The following is a 22,991-nucleotide window of genomic DNA, read 5'->3' on the forward strand; positions in this document are numbered from 1 at the left end:
CATGTACCATGAAAGCAAGAGCTGATCTGACAAGAGAATGGGCATCCTTAAAGCTTCCCCAGCTGGGACCCTTGCCTCCATGTGTTTCTATCCCAGTGATGAACCTAGAAGGGTGTTCTGAACCCTGTCTCTTGGAATGGCTCAGGGTCTTTTAAGGAGCAAAACTAGTGGAGTTTCTGGAGTTCTAAATACTGGGCTTCAGTTCTTCATGAGATCATGTGTACTCTTCCTTGGGAGACTTAAGCAATTAAAAGTGTGGCATCATTTGCAGTGAGGGATATTGATGAGCAGAGCTTTGCTTATTTGGAGACCTCTGATCTTTCTAGTCCTGGACTCTGGACCTAATATGCATACTTATTTTTGTTGTTGTTGTTGTTTAATTTTGCCAGAGCACTGCACAGCTCTGGCTAATGGTGGTGCTGGTAATGAAACCTGGGAACTCAGCTTCAGGAATGAATGTCATATGCATAACCATTAAGCTGCCTTCCCAGCCCTTTCATATGTATAGAAATAAGAATTAATGGAAATAAGAATTATTATTATAGAATAATAATAATATAAAGGCCTTCCCAGCCCTTTCATATGTATAGAAATAAGAATTAATAGAAATAAGAATTAATAGGTTCATGTCACTAACCATGATGGCTTCCAAAATCCAATTTTTTGTAGCTATATGGAACTCTTTATGATTTACAGCCAATACTTTTAGCAGAAGGGAAGGGGGTGCCATGGCCATTTTACAGATGAGGAGACTGAAACCAGGAAAAACAACTTCCTTCAAGGACTGAGTACTCAGTGCACTTGCCTTTTTGGAATACTATCTTAAATCTTCCAGCTCTCCAGTACCCAAACTTTGGAAAGCAAATGAGCATGGAATTATTTTATGCTTACTGTGTTAGAGCAATGTAAAGAATTACTTTAGAAAAAAATACTGGGGAGATAGCATCATTGGTAGCACAACAGACTCTTCTTGTATGAGGCACCAAAAGTCACAGGTTCAGTTCCTAGTACCAATATATATGCCAGAACTGAACAGTGGCCCAATAAAAACAAAAACTAATCATAAAACAAATACAAAAATTACTTAGGAAAAGTCATTTTTACCCACATGAAGCACTAGGACAGGCACAGAGAAGTCACTTTGTTGATGCATATCTTTGTGTGTGTGTATGTGTGTGTGTCTGTGTGTGTGTGTGTGTGTGTGTGTGTGGTCTTTGCCCTCTTCTAGCATATATGGGGTAAACACTGCAGTCCTGAAAATGGCCTCAAATCTTTGGTGGGTAATTATTCCACTAGGCAGAGAGCCTACAAGAACTATACAGGTAGAGTCCCAACTAACCCTCTGCTACTTTTGGTGGTTAGAACTGAGCAGCTTATCCTTCCAACCACTCTCCTCCTCCCCCTCTATCTTCTTTTATCCTCTCCTCCTGCTGCTGCTGCTGCTACTGCAGCTGCTGCTCCATGAATTGGGGGCTTCCAGTTCACACATGCATACTTAAATTATTCTTGGGCTAGTTCTTCATTTAGGGCAGGGGGAAAGAATGAGGGAGAAATGCCGTGGCACCAGAACTGCCACTGGTACCATGGCACAAGCCTGGACTGTGCATGACAAGGTATGTACCCTACTGGGTGAGATTTTTCTCCTGCCTCCTCAGCCACTTTTCTGATCTTCCCCTTGCTCCTCCCTTACCTGGACCCCTCTTACTTACCTTTTTTCATTCTTTTTATTTTTAATATGGTTATCCTTATTTATTAAATAGAGAAAGTCAGAAATTGACATGGAGGGTAGTGATATAGAGGGAGAGAGACAGAGAAACACCTGCAGCCCTGCGTCAGCCCTTGAAAAGTTTTCCCCATACAGGTGGGAACTGGGGGCTCAAACCTGGGGTCGTTGCACCTTGTAATAGATGGCCCTCAACCAGCTGAACCGCCACCTTCCCTTCTTTTTTCATAGCCCAGAGTGGACATAGGTCTCTAACTCCAGGTACTGCAGGGCTGAGACAGCCTCATGTTTTTGGAGAGCTAAATGGCAGAGTATCCTATTCCACCCATCTCTCAGTTCGCCAGGGTCCTGTATGCTCAGGACCATTCCACCATGCTTAGGCCTGACTGTTCTTCAATTTATGTGAATACTTTTCTTTCCTACCTCTGGCTGCCTTCTCAGTCTCTCTTCTTTCATTTCTGCTGTGACAGTAAGCCATCCCTTCAATGACTGAATGCTGGAGATGTGATATGAGAGGAATTCCAAGTTCTGGGGCCCAGGATATTTAAAGTTGGAGAACCACATCTGCTTCACAGGCTCTAGAACAAAAAAGCCTATCCATGTGAAAAAATGTATTGGGCACAAGAAGATACTGAAAAATCTAATTTGACAGCTGATTTCGCATCTCAAATATCTTTGTTCCTCACGGTTGTGCAGGCATACCCGAATGAGGGAATGAACCCCAGCTGACAATACCTGTGATCATATACTCTTGCCTGAGGTCCCTCCACCTTGTTTTATTGTCCAACAAAATGGAGGCAGCTTAAGCAAATATATCTGTTTCTTCATGGTTGGAACAGATTTTCATTTTCTATAAACTTTAGGGAAAATAGAAGACCCTAAAGAGAAAAGACCTTAAAAAAAAAATACAGTCCCTGATTCCATAACAGGTCAAGACTGGAATAACCTAAAGTTTTTTGAGGAATTTCTCAGAGGATAGTTTTTCATCACAATTCTTTAAAAAAAAAAAAAAGTATGAAAATCAAGAACTGGATGCTTCTATTGACCCCTGATGAGATCCTCCTACCTCCTCCCAGAGCTCTTCATATTCCACAGTTGTCTCCATTTATTTGCAACATGGAAGCCAAGTACTTCACCCTAGCTCTGTCTGTAACATCCTAGCTCTCCCTGAAGGAAGCTAGGAAGCTTCAACTCTACCCAAGCTCTAGGTCATCCCTTGACTTCTGGACAGGGTGAAACATTTCTTCTTCATGTTGCTTAGAACTAATGTGATGGTTCACAAGTACAGAACAAACTGGGGAACAGCTTTACCCTATCCATCTCAAGTAGATGGATGGTATTTAGGATAGAGGAGGCCAGGATATAAAAGTAGAGAAGTCTGGTCCGTGAGTTTCCAGAGGTCACCCCACTGCCACCAGAAAAGAATTCATCTCCTCATCAAGTGGCCTCACTGTCAGATTTCTGAAGTAAGATAGCCTCTCAGGGGCTGATTTGCCTGACTATTGATGGAAGTTTCCTATGAGCATTTACATCCTAGAAGGGAAATGCCAAGTAACTCAAAAGGATTAGGAACATGACTGGGAGGGCCAGCTTAAGTGGGAGCATTTGTATTATATCAGAACTGTTGTTTGTTAGATTTGGGCTATGATGGATGAAGGGTAAAAGGGACTAGAGAACTGATGAGTGAAAACAGGTCTGGAATATTCTAGGTTCTTTTAAAGCTGCTACTAGTACTACAGAAACACAGGAGAGTATCAGGGCCTAAGTCTTGCCTTCTTCCTTCTGTTATTTATTATTGTTGTTATTTTAAAACAGAATATTCCTCAGAACTGCAGCAATACATGTCTGTTTTCAAAACCAGCACGCTATTAAGAGGCATCCTTAGCCTCTTCTCTGTTCTCTTACTATCATGAAAACCAGAGCTGATTTGGCAAGAAAACATCAAATTCCTTGAAGTTTTCCTGTCTGGAGCCTGACTCTAGTACCTAGTTAGTTTCCTAGAACACCTTTGGACACATCAGTCTCTAGAAGTGTCTTTATTATTTATTATTGGATAGAAACAGAAAAAAAAATGAGAGGGGAGGAGGACCTCCAGCAGCCCTACTTCACACTTGTGAAGCTTTCTCCTTGCAGGTGGGGACCCAGGTCCATGCTCATTGTAATGTGTGCACTTAACCAGGTGCTTGTTGACTGCCTGGCCCTCTAGAAGGGTCTTTATAGCCAAGCTTTGGGTTTCTTTACTTTTCTTTTTTTTTTTTTTTTCATCTCCAGGGTTATTGCTGGGGCTTGGTGCTGACACTACAAATCCACTGCTCCTTGTGGCCATTTTCTGCATTTTATTGGATAGGACAGAGAAAAGTTGAGAGAAGAGGAGGATAGACACTTCTTGCATACCTGATTCACTGCTTATAAAGCAACCCCCTTGAAGTGGGGAGCTGGGGACTCCAACCTGGATTCTTGTACAGGTACTTGCACTTAGTACTATGTTTGCTTAACCCACCACTGCCTGACCCCCTCAAGCTTTGGGTTTCTTATGAAAATAGGAATAATTACTCTACAAGGACCCACTGGACATAATCATAGCCATCAGGTTTTGGTGTGATTGGAGTACAGGGAGTACTCCCGCCTAGAATGAAATCTAAAGTTCATTGTGCACGATTTCACTTGCAACAAGATGAATAACTTTTTTCATGGACATTCAACAGGGGATACTAATACCCATGGAAGGAGGTTAGAATGGATGGCTTTTGAAAGCTTTGCCGTCCCTGGGATTTTAAAAGCCTACCTAATACCACTAAGATTTTTTCACTTGTAAAAATGTTTTCAATGATGCAGATCATTAATAATAATGACTATTATCACTCTATCTTGTCTAATGTAATGTGTGATCCATATAATTACTTAATATTCCTAAGGTGTACTTACTTTACCACATCAATACTTACCATTGATACTGTATTGAAAAAAAAAAATGAAGACAAAGAAACGGGCTCTTAGTCCTTCCTCCCAATGAATGGCTCCTCATTGTAAGAGCAGTTTCATCTGCTGTGGGTTAAACCCTCCAGTTCTTGCAAATTTCTGTCTTCCAGGCCAACTTCATTCTCTCCATTTTACCTCCCACCCCACCTCAAAAACTTGTATGAGAATGAATTACCACCTTCTACCCTGCTTGTCTAGGTAAAAGATTCTAGACCCTATTTGACCTAAGATAATGACTTTCTTAAGCCAGCTATTATCTCCTTTGTAAGAAGTGTAAAGGCCCTTTTGGAATTTAAAATTTAGCAGGTTTTTTTCAATCAGATGTGCCACCTTGAGCTTGAGATCCTGGCTAGTTCAACCATTCATCTCTTTCTGAGTATAGCAGGCTCCCCATAGTTAAAAGTCACATTGAAGCAAATGAAAACACTCATCTTTGTGTAAAAGCCATAGATTTATAAGCCAACTTATATTCCTTGCTCTCAGGTTAATGTATATGGCCCTCAAGGGTATATGCAGTTTTCCTCACTATTACTGTGATTTCGCTCCATAACAGACACAATGTGGGTACATAATATGTGTTAAATGTATGGTGCACTGATTTGTCTACCTCTCTCACATTTTCTTCTGTCTCCCAATGTTTAATGTTTGCATGCCAGCATTTGGGTGTTTGGTATCAAGTCCAGAAGAAATGCATTTCTAATTGCCTTTACAACTCCATATGTTTAGAACAAACTCATTTATTGAGTGCTTACCCAACTCTGCTACTCACCAGCTATGTGACCTTGGGCTAGTTATAATAACCCTTCTCTACCTTAACTTTCTCAGTGGAGATGCTAATGATAACAATGATAATATCTATGTCTGTGTGTTGTGTTGGTGATAAAGTGAAACACTCTACTAAAGCTCTTAGAACAGTGTGTGGCCCATAAACAACTCTTAGTGAATGGCAATCGTTAGTAACAGTTAAGTTTTGTAATTCAATATTCACTTGGACAATGCCAACCTTAAATCAATCTAATGAAGGTCTAAGAGGTGTTTTTTTTTTTAATATATTCAGCATTCTGGGTAGATAAGGCAACCAACCCATCCTTTGTAGACTGGTAGAGATGTGTCTTTGTGAGATTCCCAAAAGAATACACAGAATAAGGTGGTATGGGTTCCAGGAAGGAAATATTCAAGATTACTGGGTATAATTGAAGACACATCTCTTCTTCTTGGTACTGCTACTCTTCTTATGGTGAATAAGATAGCTGCTTGTTACCACAGCATGCTAAGTCAGTGATGGAGGGAAATGGTGGGGTGTTCTGAGGATTTTCTTCATGAAAAAGTGGAAACAGTATCTGAACTGTCAGCTTCATGGGGTAGCCACATTGGGGGGAACATATCCATGATAGCATTTGAGGGGAAGTAAGCTCACCCCTGCAAATATATATCCTATGAATTCATTGCTGGATGTGCTAGGAAGCACCAGAGAACACATGTTACAAAGGAGGTGTCAAAAGAAGAGGGGGTGTGCACATCATCACCTAGCCAGCTGAGAGCCTGGATAGAGGGACCCAGGATGTGGGAGGCGGTCAGTGGGCTGGCTGGCTGTGGGCCAGATAGATTTGAGCTCCCATAGTGATGGGTGAAATTCCAGCTTCATCTTCTCATGTGTGAAGCAGGGTACATTGACATCTTGGGAAGGAGTCAAATGATGAGATCTTCTTTATCTCAGATCAAGAGGGACTCCAGGTAAGGTGGTAGAGGTGAATGTTGACTCTAATTCACCAAAACACACATGACTGATATTGACTAAAGGGACCAAAACGTCAATAATCCCCAAAGAACCAAGAAAATAACCAGGCAAGTCATCAAACTTGATCCATTTCACCAGAGCTGATGAACAGAAGAAAGATGCTAAATGTTGCCCAGAATGAGGACATGGAACAAGACTGTCATAGCTGTAAGAAGATGCTAATTGACTATGATGTGGTGACAGGACAGCCTGAGAAGTAGTGTCCAGCTCCCTCTGTGGCCTGTTGGGAACTAGATCATCAGTTCCCTCTGTAGATGTGCTAGGAAAGTGGAGTCCATGAGATTTGTTGTAAATATAAATTGGCTATAAGGCAGAGAACATTAAATGAGATTATGGAAACTGAAGAACTCAGGTTTTGGTTAAAAGACAGAAAATACAAATAGGCATTTTTAAGCTGTGAAGGGGGATGGTTCGTTTTAAATATGGGGGGGGGGCAACACGGATGGGCCTGATGCTACTGTGCACAGGTATTTTACCTGTGAGAAGTCACAACCAGCTTTTCTTGTTGTCAGTGGCATTGTATGGAACCTGACTGGATTAGCAATCTAGGCATGAATTTAAGATTTAATGCTCAGTGTCTGACTGCTACCTACCAGTAGCCTTTTTTTTCTTTTGAATAAACGTTCCTGTTTTCTCAGTAGCAATGTAGAAATACCAATAGCTGCAAGAAGAGGGGAAGCCCTACCCACCCAGCTTGCTGAAGCCCTGAGATCTTCACTGCAGACACAGTGAACAAGGACACAGAAGGATTCAGACTGTCCATATGTAAAATCTGTATCCACAGAATTTGGATGAAAGTTGGTCACTCCTTTCGGAAGTGGGACATCTGAGATAGTGCCCTTCCTTACCCAACTGGAAACTATATGTCTTTAAAGAAAGTTTACGTAAATTCCTCTAGAATTTCAACACTGTAGTGGTGATGAAATTAAAAAAAATAAATAAACTACCTTGAGGAAACCTCAAAGTGTCTTCATCAAGAACTTGACGAAAAGAGGTTAAGTCATTTGCCCAAGGGTTAAGAATTTAACCTGACTGAGTCAACTACTTCTCTGAAAATATTGGAGTACTGAAGCCTTTTCTCTATCATCAGTGAGGTTCTGGGTGGACAAATACCCCTCTTGAAAGGGACAAGGAATTTGAACTAGGAAGCAGTAAGAAGATGGGCTATGTCTTTTTTTTTTTTTTCCTCCTCCAGGGTTATTGCTGGGCTCGGTGCCTGCACCATGAATCCACCGCTCCTGGAGGCCATATTTTTCTCCCCTTTTGTTGCCCTTGTTGTAGCTTCGTTGTGGTTATTATTATTGCCCTTGTTGACACAATTCGTTGTTGGATAGGACAGAGAGAAATGGAGAGAGGAGGGGAAGACAGAGAAGGGGAGAGAAAGATAGACACCTGCAGACCTGCTTCACCGCCTGTGAAGCGACTCCCCTGCAGGTGGGGAGCCGGGGGCTCGAACCGGGATCCTTACGCCGGTCCCTGTGCTTTGCGCCACATGCGCTTAACCCACTGCACCACCGCCCGACCCCCAGGGCTATGTCTTTAGATAAAGCTGATGAGGGACTTTCTATGTTAAGGGAACGGAGACTCAGAGCAGAAGAGCCTAAATGAGCATAGATGTCAGAGTCATTAAATAGGGAATGCCCTGGTCACAGATCAAGGAGAAGTGGGGATTACAGGGAGGTCTGGACTAGACCACCTGAAAACTGGAGGAATTCTCCTGGCCAGAGGAAAAGAATATGTTAAAAACCAGATGGACAGAAGGGTCAGTGTACAATCAGAACAAATCATTTAACCTGGAGGTTCTTATCCAGCGTCAACACTTAAAGTTTTGCTGAACTTTGAGGTCAAGCCAAGGATTTACAGATCAGGTTATAAATCTGAGTACTTCAGTTAGTGTGACATATAATCTGTAATGGGTTGAAGAGAGAGAAGGAGAGGATGGAGTGACAGTATGACAGCATGGAAAGAGCCAAGGTTTTGGAGTCATATTTTGTGATGTTGATCAAAGTTACTTAGTCCCATTAACCTTCTGTTTCTTCGTTTATGAATTAGGCCTACTGATATCTACCCTGAGAAATGGCAGTGAGAATTTAGTGAGAAATGAATTTAAAGCACCAAGTACCTGTTAATTATAGGTGTTCAAAAATTGTTTCCTTCTGTTCCTAAAAGCTGTACTTGCAAGTCAGTCATTGTAAACCTAGAACTGTGTTATCCGTTACAGTGACATGTACTAGTCGATGTGACTCCAAGCACTATTAAGCTGGCTAATCTGAACAGAGATATGCTGGGTCAAAAACATACTGGAATTTGGGGACTCAGTGGTGGTACACCCAGTTAAGGCACATAGTATCATGCACAAAGACCTGAGCAAGGACTAGGGTTTGAGTCCCTGCTCCACTTTGGCAGTGGGGACACTTCGTAAGTGGTGAAGCAGGTCTGCAGATGTCTGTCTCTCTCCCTTTCTATCTCCCCTCCCCTCTCAATTTCTCAGAGATACTGGATTTCCAACTCTTTATAAAGAAAAATATCTTGTACATTATTTCATAGAGCTTAGATGTTTAAAATGACAGTATGGGGGCTGGGTGACGGTACGCTGAGTAGAATACATGTGTTGCACAAGGACCCAGACTTAAGCCCACAGTCCCCACCTGTAGGTGGGGAGCTTCATGCATGGTGGAACAATAATGCAGGGTTCTCTTTCCCTGTCTTTCTTGTCATGTTTTACTCCCTGTCTCTTCTCTGTTTCCTACCCTCTGCAAAATAATAATAATAATAATAATAATAATAATAATAATAATAATAATAATGTCACCTGGCCACCTGGATTGGTGTAGTTATTGGACAGGTGCATAATCCTATCAATAATCCTTGTAACAATAAATAAATAAGTGAATAAATAAGCAAATACATTGTCAGTTATGTTGGGTTAAATCACTGTATTATTAAGTGAACTTCACCTATTTACATACGATTGGATATAGCTACTAGAAAATTTGAAATTGCAGTCTGTTTTAGGGTCTGAGAAATAACATAATGGTTATTCAAAAAGACTTTGATATATGAGACACCGAAGGTCCCAATTTCAATCTCTGACACCACCACAAACCAGAGTTAAGCTCTGGTTAAAATAAATAAATAAATAAATAAATAAATAAATAAATAAATAACAGTCTAGCTCACACTTAGTTCTGTTGGGCAGTCTAATGCAAACAGTAGATGAAGCTAGGACTGGGATCTCTGTTCCAGAAGCTCATTTATTTCTATGCCTTTTGTATGTGCTTTGGTGTTGTTTTGCTGTCTCAGTTGCCCAAAAGATCCTTTTGTAAGTGTGTCCTAATCCAGGCTTGCGGCTCCTTGTTAGATCCCATATTTCCATGTATAAAGATAGATCCTCAGCACCAGAAAAACCCCAACCAAAATGGTTGGGAAGTACCTGTGTACCCCTAGTGGCTAAGTGTAGTGGTGGCAGGAAAAAGTAGGCAGTGTCTATACATTAGAACAGAAACATCAGATGCGCCAGTCGAGGTAGCTGCACATTGATTGCGCTTTCTTAGCCTGGAGCTTCTTTCTTCACTCCAGATCCTTCTACTGGTTTTCACTCCAGGGCATCTGCATTTTATCTTATTTCAGAAGGTTCCCCCATCTTATACATAAACTTAGCAAAAAAATGGGCTCCCATCAGGCAGTCTCAAACACAGGTGCAAGGGAAAATGTCACTTCAAAGCCACCTTTAGAAAACCATAGTTTCCAGAGAAATGAACAACAAACATTCACAGACACAAGAATGTTCTTTCTCTCTCTCTCTCTTTTTTTCTCTTTTCAAAAAAAATTTCATTGTTTTATAAACTGTACATTTTACTGTACAACTTTTTTTTTTATCAGTGGAGAAAATTGGCATTTATATTCTGACCACAAGGATTCTGCTTTCCAAAACTCTAAGTAAGAAACATGACAAACACAAATACAAGTACATAGCATGTCCCGGCAGAGCTCAGAGCTACCCACAGTTCGTTCCTACCACTATCCCTCTGGGATGTCTGAACCCAAAGACAAAAAGAAAGGTAATATTTGGGGTTGCTTCCTCAATGGCTATGTTTTAAAAGGCTGCAGGAGAAAGGTGTGAGAGAAAAAGCTGAGAGAGTGAGGAGAGAGAGAGAAATACAAAGGAAAGAAGGCTATTTCAAGTAACCCAGTTCTGTGGACACCCGGATAACCTCCAGGACTGGTGACGGTGTGCACTCTGACAATGGAACTGACATGAAAAATTAACTTGGGCTCCCCAGGAATGGGATTGGCTAGTGTGTTCATGACCTTGTCAGGTCAGACACAGGGACTAGGGAGGCAGAGGCATATGAAGGAAAAATAATGAAGATAAGAGACTGGAGGAAAGGTGAGAAGGGAAAATGACTGACAGAAAGAATAAAGACAGGGCCCGTGGGGACTCTAGGAGTAGAGTCAGAAGATACTGCTGCACCTACTGTGTCCTCCCACTTATTGCGTATTCTGGGTAGGGCAAGGGGCACCAGCCCAGCTCCTAGTCTGTGCCCATCAGAACTTTTAAGCTCACAGTAGGCTCACTTGAATGCTTTGTATGCTGTGTGGCTGGAAAGTATAAGGAGAGAGAAAAAGAAAAGTGGGGTGGGGAAGGAGGCTGTGGGCTGACTGTATGCAGAGGCCTGGGAAGAAAAAGAATGTGCTAGGGTGATCAAGGGAGAGGTAGTATGTTGGCAATGAGGAAAAACCTGGAACAGATGAAGCCCAGGTGAGAGAGACACAAGGGGAAGTTATTGAGATGCTTCCAAAGCAGGGCATCCCTGACCACATCTTCTCTGCCCCCCTCTTGACACTGTCTGGGTGTTTGGGGGGCAAGTCCATAGGTGGAAAAACGCCTATGTACCCCTCTCATTACCTTCCTGTCAATTTCATGCATGGGCACTATCCATGGAAGCATCCCCCATGTCTCACCCTGAGCTGTCTTTTGTAGGGACAAACAAGAGACAGGCTCTGAGCATAGAAATGGCCCAGCTTAGAAAACTGAAGACAAGGTAGTGGACCAAAACACCACCCTCAGGAAGTAGGTGGTTTGGCCCCTGTCCTGGCTTAATCTTTCACACTCTGGAGTAAAAGGGAAAGAGGATTAAGGACCACATGATTATAAACACCACTTCAAGCTTCAAAACTCTATGATTCTAAAAGCATTCAGCTTCCCCCACTCTGAAACCTCTGGCATTCTCCCTCTGTGCCTGGTGGGAAGAAAAAGAGCTGTTTTCTCTGCTGCTGCTGAACTGGAAACCATAACATCAGAAGCCATGAGTGTTGATTAGTCCTCAGAACTGGAAGAGAATTGGAGATCTGGTACCACCCCAATATTTTATGAGTTGGAAGGCTGAAACCCAAAGAAAGAAAGAGTCTTGCCCAAGGTCGGTATCTGCTTATTTAGAGATGTCTCTGAAATACAAAATTGGAGCTTTGGACTCCAAATACAATGCTCCCTCTGTTGTGTGATTCCCTCTTCCCCTTCCTGCTATCATTTAGAGAAACCATTTTGGGGCCAGGTGGTGGCACACTTAGCTGAGCACACATGTTACAGTGCACAAGGACCCAGTTTCAAGCCCCTGGTCCCCACCTGCGGGGGAGGGGGGCATGAGTGGTGAAACAGGGTTGCAGGTCTCTTTCTCTCTCTCCCTATATTCCCCTTCCTTCTTTTTCTGACTGTCTCTATCCAATAAATAAATAAATAAAGATAATTAAAAAAATAAAGAATCCCTCTTTACTCACCACATGCTCATGGGAACTTTCAGTTCTAACGACCATTCCACCCCAATAATAGGGGGAAAACTAAGAGCTCCCATTCCTCATAAAGCTTCTCCCTCCCATCCTGATAAGAAGTCTAAATTACCTCTGTGGTTTCAGTTCATGTACTAGGTGTGGGGTATTATGTTTGAGAAGCAAAAGAACCTGGGCAGGAATCAGGATCATCATCCCTCTAGGCATAGGGGTGGTTAAGAATAAGGAGCCTGGACAGGGGACTCCTCAGTCTTCCCCCTAGCAAATATGGGACTGGAAAAATTCCCTTGTCAGGTGGCCAGGATCACCCACCCATGATCAGGACAGCTGGGAGCACACTTTCACATGGTAGAATAAGCTCCCCTTTATCTGTGTGAATGAAAAGGAGGAGTTTGAGAAGTGGACACAATAAATTAGAGAATAAAAACAACAGTGGAACCAGAAGCAATCCAAAGCCACTTGCTTACACGCTACATTTGTGATTAGAAAGGCAGGAGGCATCTGCCTTTCCAAACACTCTGGGCTCAGTCCAACATTTGAGCGATCAAGTCCGCTTTCCCTGAGCACACCCCGATGGGTGAAGGGGGACAGGCCTGGGAAGGTGGTGTGGGTGGCATTGGGTGAGGGGAGAGGGAAACCGTTGATAGGGGAGACAGAACTGTCCCTGGATGTAAACATCACCATGGAAACTCCACAAAGACTTGCCAGTAAGGATTTTTTCCTACTTCTTGTTCTTCCACTCTGCAAGGGTGGGAGAGAGGGTCCCCCTCCTCCCCCTCCCCAAGTCTACACCGTGCTCTCCATCACCCACTCCGAGCTGCCGAAAGTCCCCCGTGCCCCCACCAAGTCACTCTCCTCAAAGGGCAAAAGCATGCCATTGACTGAGAGACTGCGCTTTGTCCAGATGTTAGAGACCCTCCGAGGAGGACTATAGCCACCTGGGGCCCCCCCTCCAGCTGCTGCAGCTGCAAAGTCTCCCATGTCAAAAGAGTGGCTACGTTTGGCCTTGCCCTCCAGGGGCAAGGGGAGTAGGCTCCTGGTGCGGGCCGCAGGGGGTCCCAGCAAAGGCTCTCGGTCAGAGTGGTGGCCCCTGACTGATGTCCCAGACCCTCTCCCGCCTGGAGTCCTAGAGTCCAGCAGCTCCTCTTTTCTCTGACTCTTGAGGTCCAGGGAGGCAAAAGCTCCCATCAATCGGTCAAGGTTTGGCTTGGGGCGGGAAGCAGGGGGTGGGAGCCTCCAGGGGCCCCGGGCCAGCCCAGCAGCCTCTCCGCTGCCCAGGGAGCTGGAAGAAGAGGAGTCACTGCCTTGGGCCAGGCTGGCACTGAACTCCATGAGCTCATTGCGCACCACCACCTTGGGTGGCCCCGGCATGGCCGCCATGCTAGGCACACTCCCCAGGGTGGGAGCAGGAGGCTGGGACCCATTGGTCTGTGAGTGCACGTTGCTGACTGCGGCCACCGTCATCTTCGCCGGTTCCTCGTGGTTGCAGACCTTGTAGCGTACCATAAGGATGACGATGAAGACCAGCAGTGTTGCCACGATGATGCCACCGATGACCAGGATCATTGTGCCTCCAAGGATCTGGCTGTGCATCGACTGGCACTGTGGGTAGTCAGCCTTGGTGAAGAACTGGGCACAACCCACGATGTTGGTGGCTGTGAGTGTCGTGGCAGTGTCATCCCACATAGCCAGCACGCAGAGGTCATAGCCAGTCCCTGATACCAGGTTGGTGACCACGAAGGCCTTGTTGGAAGCTGGAATCATCCTGGGGAGAAGAAAAAGATGCAGAGAAGGCAGGGTGGTGAGGGAGAGCAAGGCAACAGAGTCGGGGACAGAGATGGGAACAGATCAAAGCAGAGTGATAAGCAGGGAAAAAGCACAAGGAGGGGCAGGGAGAGGCGGGCAGACATGAGTACAAAAAAGAGTAAAAGGTGAAAAGACAGGAAAGAATTGACATGGGAAAAGAGTGAGGAGATAGGAGAGGCACAGGCCGGCCACAGAGAGAGGGCACAGAAATAGCGAGAGAGAAAAAGAGACATTGACAGAGAGGTTGAGAAGAGAGATTCAGATGGGATAACAGAAAAAGGCAGGTTGAGATGAGCAGGAAAATTAAAAAGAATGTAGAAATGAAAGTGTCAGAGAGAAAGAAAGAGAGGATGAGAATTAGAGATCACATAATAGCAAACCACCCAGAAGATATGGAAAGAAAAAGGCAAAGAGCATGAAAATGAAGGGGAAGATAAAAGGGGGAGTTGACAGTAGAGATACAGAAAAGTAATTGACAGAGGGAGATGCAGGGAAAAAAAAAATGAGAGACTCAGGCAGGGGTGAGGGAGCAAGTATAGGTGAGGCAGAGGGAGGGACATACAGAGACAGAGAGGTTAAAGGCACAGAGAACAGAAATTAAACTAACAGATGCCCATGTTTCTCCCCCTGCTTCTAAGCTACCCCATCTGTCACTGTTCCAAGTGTTCCTTTAGTTTCTGGAAAGTGAGAGTCAAAATCAGCTGGACCCTGGCTCCTTCCACTTTCAAGCACTCCCTGGGGCTGTCCCCAGTGCTTCATCAGCATCTACTGAGCCCCTCTCTGTGCTGAGTCACAGACAAGACCTGAGCTCTGTAGCCCAAAATGCTCTTATATCCACAGCTTTTCTCCAGTCCTGGGAGGGGGAATGCTGTCTTTTGCATGTCAAGGGACCTGATCAGAAGAGAACTGCAGGCAAGTGTGTGTGTGTGTGTGTGTGTGTGTGTGTGTGTGTGTGTGTGTGTGTGTGTGTGTGTGTTAGGGTAACTGTAGAATGGTGTGAGTACTGTGTGAGGGCAGTTCTTAGAATGAGGGGGGTGATTCCATGGCTGTTATAGCAGGCTAGGCTCAAAGACAACTGAGGGGGGAGGTTGTCTGGTTGGAGAGGCTTTTATCTGACCCTTCACCTTAGGGGAGTGTCTGGTATGGCCTTACTGTAACCTGGATTTCTCCTGCATGAGCCTGTCTTCTCTTGCTGGAAGTCTAGGTGTAGACCTTGGTCTCTAAGCACCGTTCCCTCCTTCACTCCAAGCCCCAGACATCAGCACTCTGGCATTCCAGCAGATGAGGCTGTATCACCCTATAAACACTCCTGCAGGAATATTCATATTGGTCTGAAGGTGTTATTTTCACCTTCTCTTTGAACCCCCCATGTTCCTATCCCCTACCATTCAAGGGCATCATCAGGGCTCATCCAGCAGAGCCAGGCAGCTTAATTGAGATCTCAAATATGAAATCCTGGAGCCTGAAATCTTCCACCTGGGAGCTCTGCATGAGGGCCTGGTGTTGACAGACAGATATTGACATCCCGTCAATGGGCAGCCCCAGAGGTTGCTGCTTCCCTCCTCACTTTCCCAATGCCATCTCTGCTACTGGGGCTCTGCTACAGTGAAAGAAACTGAGGTCCCCACTCCCCACTCCACCCCAGCCCTTAGCCACAGTGCAGTGCTCAAGGCAGAAGATGCATGAGGTGGGAATGTGAATCCAATCTAGGCAGCTCCATAGTCTGTTGTTTTGTGCAAGCTTGGTGGCCATCCCATGTGGGTAGGGAGTTCTGCTTCTATGTCGGAGAGGAAGAACAGCAGACTCAGAAGGGAAGTGACTTGCCTGAGATCACACAGTTGGGACCACTACAAGGGGACACTTGGGGCCTTCAACACTAGCTTCTGTGTCTGCACTCTGGCTTGTTTTAAGCACAGGGCTATTTTTTTCTCACCTGAGTGCAAAGCGCACCCTGGCCAGCAGTTGGGCAGCCATCCTCTTGCCTAGAGCATTGTGGAGAGCCCTCTGTTGCTCAGACTCCTCCACTAGCCCAATCCCTGCACTGCTTGGTCATTGTTGGCAGAACCCAAAGAGTTCTGTGTGGTCAATACTATAAGGACCCACTTCTTCCCCACCTGAGAAGAATGCAAGTTGGAGTGGTGGAAACTAAGCCCACCCTGCATAATCACTCTAGTTAGCCCTAGTAATTTTACCAAAAGGCTATAGTGTGCTGCTAGCTCTAAGTCCTCCAGTGACTTGCTGAGATAGCTCCTGTTCACAGGTCACATTCTGTTGGTGGGAAAACACAGAGATAGTGGACAACCACAACATGGCAGCACTGGGATTCAGACCCAGGGGGCTCAGCTCCTGTCTACTCTGAGTGGCTTACTTCTGCCACCTCCCTGACACATGAATAGTACAAGAGCATATCTATTTGTGGAGGAAGTGGGCTGGCTTGTTTATGGCACACCTGTCATGGGAAAAAAGCATCCACATTCAAAATTGCATGTAACCTCCTCCATAGATCCAAGACATAAAAGATGGACTATGAGTGCAGAAATCATCTCAAAGTTTATCCACCTTCTTCCAGGAAGCAGACCTTACTATTTCTAGTGCTGCTTCTACTACTGCTGTGAATATTATTATTACTATGGCTACTACCACTACAGCTACTATTAATGATGATGATGATAATAATAATTAATAATAATAATAATAATGGTGTGTAGCTGACATTGAGGGCTCACTGTGCTGAGATCTTTAAGGGGAGATAGTCATTATTACTGTCATCTCCATATCTGAGGCACAGAAAGGTTAGTCTAAGGTAATCTACCTGTTCAAGGGCGCCCAGCTAATGAGCCACAGAGTTGGGCTCCAACCCAGGCAGTCTAGCTCCAGATCTTCTATCCCTGGCTGCTGAGCCATGCTGCCACTCAGACATTATCCTTTTTTTTTTTTTTTTAGAGGGATGGGGCATCTCTCTTCTCTCTTTCCCCCTTGCTTCCTGAATCAGAGAAAATCACCATGCAACAAAGTCACAATTAGACTTCACTGTTGAGAAAGATAAAACAAGGGGAGGCTGACCCTAGGAACCAGGAATGAAAGCTCAGGCTCACAAAAGCTTCAGATCTTGACTGATCTGTCCCAAAAATAGGGTAGGAGAAAGAGACTGTTTCCCAGGATCAAGATAAAAAAAAGCAGGGCCGGGGTTGGCACATCTGGTTGAGCATACATGTTACCATACTCACGGACCTGGGTTTAAGCCCCCAGCTCCCTCTTGCATTGGAAAAAGTCACGAACGGTGAAGCAGGGCTACAGGTACCCTCTGTCTCCTTCCCTATATCCCACTCCCCTCTCAATTTCTCTCTATCCTATCAAAGAAAAATAACTACAATTTAAGAGAAAAGAACAAAAAAGCAGGTCCTGATTTGTCTGGTGTGTATGTGTGTGTGTGTGTGTGTGTGTGTGCGTGTGTGTAGGAGGAGGAGGAGGAGTTGATAGGGAGTTACAAAAGAACCAGAGCCAGCAGGCTCCAAACAGCTTTGGCAGTCATGATTGCCTTTGTCAATAATTATGATAACCAGTTTTCATGGAGCACACTGACTGTGCTGGGAAGTTTATATGCTTTATTTCATCTCAGCTCCTGACACCTCCCTGGAGAAAGTTATTATTCTCTTTTCTATTTGGAGAAGGAGAAACACAAGCAGTTTTCCCCTTCCCTAGGAAGTGGGTAGAACCCAGACCAGTTTTGGAGCCACTGGGATCCAGAGTCCACACTCACAGTGATGAGCTCTATTCATTCAAGGCAGCCAAAGGGTAAACTGCTTGAACAAGTCAAAGGAAACAGGCATAGACAGTCAAACTCTAATGAATGCAAGCCACCTCTGGTCGTACAGCCCTGTCCACCCCACCCTGCTTACCAAGGAAAACCAAGCAGTGATCCTCAAGAATAGATGTGGGGAGTTGGATCCCACATTCATTCCTGGCCCACACCCACCAACTTTCCATTTCTATGTTTATGCCTTTGTTTAAGCCTTGCAGTCTCTGGTCCAAATGAGAGCAATAACCTCAGAGGGAGCAGACCTCCTTACCACTGGTGTGTTACCTCTAACATTTATTTATTTATTGTTCTTTTTTTAAAAATTTCCACAGGGATTACCACTGGGGGCTGGTGCCTGCATGATTCCACCACTCCCAGAGGCCATTCCCCCCACCCTCCTGTTTTTCTTTCTTTCTTTTTATCTGATGGAGCAGAAACTGAGAGAAAAGGGGAACATAGAGAGGGAGAAAGAAAGACACCTGCAGCTCTGTTTCACTGCTCATAAAACTTCCCCTCCACCCCCTTCAGCTGGGGACCCAGGACTTAAACCTGGATCCTTGCACATGGTAATATGTGCACTTAGTTGAGTCTGCCACCACCCAGTCCCCCTGAGAATGTTCTCTTATAGACTGCTCAATGCCCCCTCTCCATATGGCTCAATTAGAACATAAACAACTCTGGCCATGCCCCTGGCTCAGTGAGACACTTTTCCAGGACTAGCCTATAGGCTATAGTCCTGGCTTTTTTCAATTCCCAAACTAGCCTCCTCTGAACACACTGCCCTCTCATCCACACACATTCTGCCCACGTGCTTTAGGAAAACACCCCAGAATCAGCTGGACCCTTCAGGGACAGAAGGCACACTCATGGGGGTGGGGGGAATCAAGACTTACTTGCAAAAGGAATCACTAGAAAGAAGAGGTGGGAACAGGGAAACATAAGGGAATGTGTCATATCATATTCCATGGTTGATAGCGATTGAGTAGCTCCTTAGGCCTGAGGATGACTAGGAGACTCATCAGAGAGGAGAGAGAATCATATAGGCCAGTGAACTTGGAGTGGGGTCCACAATGGGTTAACATAAATAGTTTGTTCCTGGTCAAGGAGCAGACTGAAGAAACTAAGAGGTCATGGCCATCTTTGTGAAAAGATATCCTGAAATCTTTTTTTTTTAAATTTTTTTTATTTAAGAAAGGATTAATTAACAAAACCATAGGGTAGGAGGGGTACAACTCCACACAATTCCCACCGCCCAATCTCCATATCCTGAAATCTTGATAGGTTTCTTTCCATCACACAGACTAGCAGCATCCCTGTGAGCTGAAGGCCTGCATTACTATTTTAAGTTTCTCCAATGTGTTAAATTTAATTAAGCTCACATGCTCCAAAGCACAATTTAGAACTGCAACCTCGAGCACTTACCCAAGAAAAACAAAACAACCCTAAGTGGCTGCTGCTTCTGTACTGTTTTTCTTTCTCTCCCCCTATTAATATTTGCTTGGCATTTGTTCATTCAGATTAACACCAGTGAACAAATCCACAGCTGGTAACTACAGCTGATACCAGAGGCCTAAGAAGTTACAGAAGCAAACTGGTTATTCTATTTGCTTTCAGATCTGTCTTCCCCCTCTGCCTGCCCCCTACTCAGCCCATACACTCCATTTCCCAGGCTTCCTTGCTGTTCAGCTTCTAGATAAAGTTGGCCAATGGAGAAACTGGAGGAAGACCAAAGGGTGGGAGGAGTGGAAAGGCCAAATCTTCCTCCTTTCTCTTTTTCTGTTTTAAGTCTTATCTTCCTGTCAACTGCTGAGCTTCCTCTGAGACTTTCTAGCTGCCAGGGTTCTAGCCTTTCCAAATGAATCTAGTTCCTTTTCTGCTATATTCTCTCCCTCTCTCTCTCTCTCTCTCTCTCACCTTCCCTCCCTTCCTTTTCTCTATTTCCACCAAAGTTATCACTGGGATCAGGGCTGGCACTCAAAAGCCACTGCACCCAGTGGCCACTTCTTCCCTTTTTTCATATATATATATTAGATAGGATAGAGAGAAATCGAGGGAGGATGAGGAGATAGAGAGGGAGAGAAAGACACCTTCAAACCTACTTCTTCTCTAGTGAAGTGAATCCCTTGTAGGTTGGAAGTGGGGTGGCTTAAACCCTGGTTCTTGCTCTTGGTAAAATGTGCACTTAACTGGGTGAGTCACCACCCAGCCCCCTGTATACCATCTCTATTCACGTTCCTCCATCCTTGGATAAGGGTGGGTGTAGTGGCTTCCTGTGGCACATCTCTGGTGTGCCTCATTGCCTACAGGTCAATGACCTTAGCAGTCTCAGCACCCACACACCTTAACCCCTGTGCTGAAACTCCTCTTAGAAGTGGAGGGCCTTTTATTCTTTCCTACTGAATCCTGGGTGACAAAGGATATGGTCTTTATGTGATAAGAATATCGTACCTATTAACACCATTGTTTCTTTTAGGGAAAGACTATTATCAGTTCTTCATAGCAACAGCAGCAGCACAGCTTGGCTGTACCTAGAACTCTAGTTTCCAGAAACACTTTGTTACTCTCCACTCACCACTTGGTCCCTTTGTACATAATAGCCACACTGCACCTGGGGCTTCATTCTTTAAACTCTGAATCCTGTGATTTCTGACCCTATGCAGCACTGCTCCTACTCTTTTCTACCACAAATCCCTGCCCTCTTTCCCCTGTTAGATGTGTCTGCCTGGAAGGAATGGCTCTGTCTTATTCATCTTCATATCTCTATTGCCAATCAGGGTTATCTGGCCTAGCCTTAGAGCTGGGTAAATATTTATGCTATAACTGAGAGGTAAGTGTAAGAGTGTTTTGCTAAATGTTAAGGCCTCTACAAATGTGAGGGAGTCTTATTCAAATATGACAGGTGGCTAAAGGTGAATCTGTCACTGCTGGGTCCCAGGGAGAGGCGTTCTTCTGCATCATGGAGGCTCATTACATAAACTCCTGGTGATTTAGGTATTTGGAGTGAAGGTGTGAGAGTGTGCTAGACAATGTGTGGAGTGTGCCTCTGTCTGAATATCATTTGTGAACTGAATTTGTGGTATTGTGGGGTGGGAAGAGATAATTTGTGTATTTGACAATATAGGTGTTTACATATGTGGGATGTGGGAAGTAAAGGCAAGGTTAGATCTGCTCCTCTTACACCTGCCCCCCTAACTCCCAATGACCCCCACCAGCCCCCTGAAACTTTGGAGTTGACAACCTGTATGATCTCTTCCAGAGACGCTTGACAGTCAAACCTGCTCTTTCCTACCTGCTACCATGGAAAGTCTCTTGGGTTTCAAAAATATGAGTGTGGGAGCTGGGGGGATTCTGAAAATTCCTCTCCATCTATTCATCCCCTTCGACTCTGTTCACAACTTGATAATTACCTATTATAGTCCCTTTGCCCCTTTTCCTTGGATCACTATAAATTGTACCCCAACCCCCAATCTCCCTTGTGAGTGGCAGTTTCCAAGAGGTAAATTCTAGCAAATGCAATGTGCTGGCAGCTATAGTCGTTATTGTCTGGGCCAGGCCTTAAAGAATGGAGTGCCTATCCCGCACCAAGTATGGTAACGGTTTTGACCAAAAAGAAGATGACAGGTCTCGTGTTGGTTGAGCCCCAGGTCTGACACTTCTCGTCTTGAATAACCAGCCCAGTATGCCAGTCATGCTGAGGAGAATAGGCTAGTGGATTATAGTGTGTTTGAGTCTGTTTGATTGTTGCTGTTTGTAAGAGTAGGTAGCTTCTCCTGACTCACACAATCCCCTGCAGATAAGTGGAGGTGAACTTGGGAAGCTTGGTCTGCATAGGTGTGTGTGTATACAGATGAGGTGCTGGTCTACATAAGACATGTAATCCTTTTTTTTTTTTTTAATCTACCAGGATTATCAGTGGAGTTCAGTGTCTATACAGCTCTACCATTCCTAGTAGCTCACTTTTTTCTCTCTTTTCTTTCTTTTTCTTCTTCTCTTTCCTGCTTTACTTTTTTTTTTTTTTAATTATTGATGCTAGGGATGTTGCTGGAACTTGGTGCCTGCATGATGAATCCACTGCCCCTGGTGGCCATTTCTTTCTTTCTTTCTTTCTTTCTTTCTTTCTTTCTTTCTTTCTTTCTTTCTTTCTTTTTTTCCTTCTTTTTTTTTTCTTTCTATATTTGATATGGCATAGAGGAATTAGAGGGGAGGGTGAGACAGAGAGGGAGAGAGACACCTGTGGTACTTATTTCACCACTCATGAAGCATCCCGCCTGCATGTGGGGAGTGGGAAGATCAAACCTGGGTCCTTGCACATAGTTTCCTTCCCTTTCCTTTCTTTTCTTTCCTTTTTTTATAGGGTGAGAAACAGAGAAGAGAGACAGAGAGGAGAGATATCTGCTCTACTGTTCATGAAGCTTTCCCTCTGCAGTTGGGGACCAGGGACTTGAACTCTTGGCCTTATGCATAGTGGCATGTGAATTCTGTTGGGTGTACCAAGACCTAACCCCTGAAATGTCACTTTGTTATGTCCAGCATACAGTCCCCCCTCAGCTTCCCATGCAGCACCTCTTTCAAGGAGTTCTTCCTCTTTACTGTCATCAATGATGTACCCCACCTGCCAAGCTCAGCCTTAATTTGGGAAAGTCATGTCAAGTTACCTGTTCTATGTCCTTCTCCAGCTCTGCACCCTCATTACTGACTCCTCATAGATCCTCTGACTTGCCAAGCTCTCTAGGCACATGAAAGGGCCTCATTAAAGCCAGGAAAGAGGCCATCGTCCCTAGCTTTCCCCTCTCCCTATAGATCTCAGAGGGGCCTATTTGCTTCCCTGCACAGTTTGCAAATAGAAGAAACTGATCCTACCCCACACCCAATGGAGGAAGTGCTGATCATGTGCCCACCACTTGATAGACAGGGAAACTTGACTCTGCATATGGACTCTACTGGGCAGAAAATGGCTCCACATTATGGGGTGGGGGTGGGGGGAGACAGAGGCTCAAGTCCACACAACTGGAGAGTGACTGAGCCAGTGTTGTTAGTCTGATATAGAGGTCACCAGGCAACATCTTTCCATGGATGGATTGAATAGAATCAGATTTTAG

The 22,991-nt window shown here is 44.6% G+C and overlaps 1 protein-coding gene across 2 annotated transcripts in view; it reads right to left on the reverse strand.

Annotated features, from left to right (window-relative positions):
* Nucleotides 1–12,521: 12,521 nt before the first annotated feature.
* The window catches only part of LRFN2 (leucine rich repeat and fibronectin type III domain containing 2), a 240,114-nt gene continuing 229,644 nt past the window's right edge, over nt 12,522–22,991 (reverse strand). For both annotated transcript variants that reach the window (XM_060189751.1, XM_060189750.1), the window contains one exon: nt 12,522–14,052. In XM_060189751.1, the coding sequence (XP_060045734.1) occupies nt 13,074–14,052 (979 nt within the window). In that variant the 3' untranslated portion in view covers nt 12,522–13,073. The remainder of the gene's footprint in view (nt 14,053–22,991) is intronic.

The sequence above is a fragment of the Erinaceus europaeus genome, chromosome 4 (genome assembly GCF_950295315.1).
Source record: "Erinaceus europaeus chromosome 4, mEriEur2.1, whole genome shotgun sequence".
Taxonomy (NCBI): Eukaryota; Metazoa; Chordata; class Mammalia; order Eulipotyphla; family Erinaceidae; genus Erinaceus; species Erinaceus europaeus.